A 4154-nucleotide genomic window follows, 5' to 3' on the forward strand; every position below is an offset into this window, starting at 1 on the left:
GCTCACCTTCAGTGTCTATTTGGCACCTACCCTGTTCAAGGCTCTGTGTTCAAGTTGACAGGCTGGTATTCTGGTCTGTCCGCTTGACACACACCTGGCCCCCACTGGCTGCTGGGCCCTTGGTGAAGGTGAGCAGAGGTGCTGAAGCCTGTTCCCAGACTCGCAGCATCAGAATCGCCTGCGAGCTTGCCAGATTTGCAAATGTCTCGGGTCACACCCTAGCCCTCCTGAAACACAAACTCTGGGTCTATCAATCTGTGTTTTATCAAGCCTTCCGGGAGGCGCACGCTGGAGTTTGAAAACCCCCGCGCTAGGGCATCGGAAGGCGGTCCAACCCTGGGGGATAGGCTCCCACCGCGAACCTTGGTGGGGCCTAACGAGGCACCTGCGGGAGGGGGAGGCTGGGATTTCGATGCAGGAGGTGCTGACCTCCTGCACCCCGATTTTACTTACAGTACCCCGGGCCTTGAGGGTGACTGATGGAGATTATCCCCCAGCACAAACCCACGGGCGCCGCCACTGTAGGGCGAGAGAAGGGGAGTCATAGGACAGCCTGCGGCGGGGACAGCCCCAGACCTGCGGGCTCTGGCCGGACACATCTGCTCCCACCTGGACCGTCCCCGGTCCTGCCGGCCGGCGCCGGGCGGCGAGCTCGCTGCGGGGAATCGCGGTCCCGAAAGCCCGCCTGCCCCGGGCTCTCCCCGCGCGGCCCCGCCCCCCCGCGCCCAGAAAACTACAAGTCCCAGGATCCCTGAGGCGGGCGGGTCACGTGGGAGGGCGGCGGGCGCGGCTAAATAGTCTCCACCGGCCATTTTGTAGGAGAAGCCGCAGCGCCGCCTCTTCTCTCGCGTCCTTAGCGTCCGTCGCCGCCGCCTCTTCCTGCCTGCTCCCGGCTTCCGCCGCCGCCGCCGCCGCTCCAGCCGCTTCCCAGCCCCGGGGCGAAGCGTTTCCGTATTTATTTCCGTTTTTCTCGCCACGACAGCCTCCTGACAAGGTGATCCGGGCGGGCCCCGCAGGAATTTTACCCCTTCACCGGCCTCACACTTAGTATCGCATGTCCACTATCCAGAACCTCCAATCTTTCGGTAAGCTCCGCTCGCCGCCGCGCCCCGCGCCCGGCCGGCCGGCAGCCCGCCCTGCCCGCTCCCGCCGGGACCGCTCGCCCTGACCGCCGCTCCAGGGGGGGGCCCGCCACCCCCACCCCTGCCTGCCCTCCCGGTACCCCGAGTGGGGCTTTGTCTCGGCTCCCAGAAAATGGCGACTGGGCCCCTGGCGACCCCCTCCCCGAGGACGGACGGCCGACCGACCCCGGCCTCCCCTTCTCGGGGCGGCGGACCCTGCGCCGCCCGCTGCCCGGTCCTGGACGCGGCTCCCGCCTGCCTTCGGCCCCCTGACATCGCCGCGACCCCGCGACGCGGCTCCTGGCCCTGTCCTGCCACTCGCGAGGCGGCGCCGGGCCGGGGGCTGGAGGGTTGGCGTCCCCGAGTGCTCGGCGCCGTTTTGGAGCCGCGCTCGGGATGGGGGGGGCGGGGGGCGTTTAGTAAAAGATGCGGGTACAGACCTCTGGTCTGGCACAGGGCAGTGCCCCGTTTTCTCTGCTTGCGTAGTAATTTGTAAAAATGACGCCTCTTGAGATAGATACATCTATATTCTACACACAGACATCTGTGTATATGTGCATATACATATACATATATATATATATTTTTTTTTGCACGGCTCCGTTGCGGTGAAATGATTGGGGTGGGCGTATTTGAATGTTTCTGTTGTCATCAGAAGGCAATCGAGATGACGCACATTTTTATAGTGGCTGTAAAATCAAGGTTTTAAAATCTCTCTTTCTCGTGAGAGGACTGTGTTCAGCCGCAACCGTATCTACCCATAACAACGTTTTTCTGTCCAAATATCAATGAACATACCTATTTAAATTGTTCGCTTTTTTGTGAGATTACTTGGAGGTTTTATTAATGCTCCCCTCAGGTCCCCCAGCCATTTCCACCTGCAAAAGAAGCAGAGGCACTAGAACCTTCTTTGCTGACTGTCCAGACTGTAGTGTGCCCTATAGCTGAAAGTTACTCACTAAAAGGTATTTTCTGCTTTTAATTTTTTTGGACCCCTTTGCAGACCCCTTTGCTGATGCAACTAAGGGTGACGACTTACTCCCGGCAGGGACTGAGGATTACATCCATATAAGAATCCAGCAACGCAACGGCAGGAAGACACTGACCACTGTTCAGGGCATTGCAGATGATTATGACAAAAAAAAACTTGTGAAAGCTTTCAAAAAGGTAAAGATGCTAGAAAGAAGAGATTAGACTATAGTTATTGGTGCACACCTCTGAGTTGAGATTATGGTTCACACCTTCGCTTGACTGTATCGGTGTGGGTAAGAACAATTGGATGCAAGAAAGGCGTGTTCACATCCTGAATTAACACCCAGATATTTATGTCTGGTCTCCCATCTTAAAATCAGATTTACATGACTTTTAAACAAAACGCGAAATCATTTAGTTCTTGGTGTTCCAAGTAAAATCATTGCCTTTATGTGACCTGCTGATTCCTTTTCAAATTAACTTGGAAGTGTTGGGGATTACAGGAGACAACCTGTTTCTTAAACGTAATCAAGCCTACTGAAATAGTTCATTTTTGTCTTAATGGTGAAAGTAGAACCTCATTGTATTTGACTCAGTTCCGTTGACTATTTATATACTTGTCCAGAAATTTGCCTGTAATGGTACTGTGATTGAGCATCCCGAATACGGAGAGGTTATTCAGCTTCAAGGTGACCAAAGAAAAAACATTTGCCAGTTTCTCTTAGAGGTGAGTGACTGGGTGCGCTATACACAACCTTGAGATTGCTTCTAAAATTGTATTTAAGGGCAATGGGAAATACTTCCTACTTAGAAAAAAGCATGTGAATAAAGTAACTTGTTAATTGAGTGAAATACAGAGTTGGTACATACTTTGAAGGCAGTCAACATTTACTGGGTTTGTCACTAGAGTGACCTGATCATTCCAGTATCTACACAGGGTGTTTTTTGGTATATCAGGGTATTCAAATATGTGTTGAATCATTATTAACAGTTAATGCCACAAATATGTTGTTGCAATAAGCTGTCAATGATTCTTTTTAACGACTGCTCTGTTTTCTTAAGGATGAATGTATGTATTCCTTAAAGTGATTCTGCTAAATTAAGTTTTATTTTGCAGGTTGGCATTGTCAAGGAGGAACAGCTTAAGGTTCATGGATTCTAAAATGAACCTAAATACATGGAGAATTTCTTGAATGATTTTGTTCTCTAAATCCAGTTTGGCTGCCTTGTGAAATGATTCTCTGCAGTAAACGGACTTTCCATTTATTTAATCATTTAAACTTCCATTCACATCTGCATGATTACAGAAAACATGGGGTATGTAGGTTAGTAACACATAAGAAAATTGCAGTAAGATGGTAACGAAACCCCATATTCATCTTAACATGTTTCCAATGGAAAATATTTTGTTTTGAGTGTTTGTTTATTGTTCAGTTTATTACTTTTCACTTGATTAAATGTTTTTTGTTGCATTGAACTATGTATGTTGCAGCTTAACAATAAAAAAAAAAATCTATGAATTCTTTTGTGAGCAGGTAGGCTCCCAAATCTAAGCAAGTAAGATACCCATATGTTTTGTCTTTCATAATTGGAGTTCTCATGGTGCAAGTAGTCTTTCTAATTAGATTCAGCTCCTGTTAAACCCAAAGCCAGAAAAGAACCTGTCATATGTAGCTTGTGTTCTTCACTTACTGACTTAAAAATAAGACTGGAAACGAGCATAAACTCAGCCGGGGCCAAGAATCTGTCAGAATATAGTGTTAAATGTTTTAAAATAATGTGAAGTATAATTTAAACTTAAGTATTAGCACATAGAATTATTTTATGTGTTTTCGTTGGTTCTGTTATTGGACTGCCAGCATAAGTCTCCCCTAAGTGCCAGATAACATAGTAGGCTTCTGATGTGAATTTAGTCACAGACACTGCTCTGCAAGTTTGGGTGACGGTGAAACCACCATAGAGCTGGAAGACGTTGGGGTTCAGGTTAATTTCCCTGAGTGCTGGAAAGGGACCGAGTTGCGATGCCAGCCCAGGGCCTCCTGCCAGAAAACCCATGTTCTT

At 49.3% G+C, this 4154-nt stretch overlaps 1 protein-coding gene across 1 annotated transcript; it reads left to right on the plus strand.

Moving 5' to 3' along the window:
- Window positions 1–799: 799 nt before the first annotated feature.
- EIF1B (eukaryotic translation initiation factor 1B) lies at window positions 800–3677 on the plus strand. The gene is made up of 4 exons (XM_019662716.1): window positions 800–1085; window positions 2125–2288; window positions 2719–2820; window positions 3211–3677. Exons 1-4 carry the CDS (start codon window positions 1055–1057, stop codon window positions 3253–3255), a joined length of 342 nt encoding a protein of 113 aa, XP_019518261.1. The 5' UTR covers window positions 800–1054; the 3' UTR covers window positions 3256–3677.
- Window positions 3678–4154: the final 477 nt, after the last annotated feature.

Source organism: Hipposideros armiger, unplaced genomic scaffold, assembly GCF_001890085.2.
Source record: "Hipposideros armiger isolate ML-2016 unplaced genomic scaffold, ASM189008v1 scaffold_380, whole genome shotgun sequence".
Lineage (NCBI taxonomy): Eukaryota > Metazoa > Chordata > Mammalia > Chiroptera > Hipposideridae > Hipposideros > Hipposideros armiger.

Bases quoted from the DNA above. Each gene is read 5' to 3' on its own strand.
- EIF1B (XM_019662716.1), top strand. From the start codon at position 1,055: ATGTCCACTATCCAGAACCTCCAATCTTTCG. The intron at 1,086-2,124 runs GTAAGCTCCGCT...ACCCCTTTGCAG, and splicing joins CCAGAACCTCCAATCTTTCG to ACCCCTTTGCTGATGCAACT. The intron at 2,289-2,718 runs GTAAAGATGCTA...ATACTTGTCCAG, and splicing joins TTGTGAAAGCTTTCAAAAAG to AAATTTGCCTGTAATGGTAC.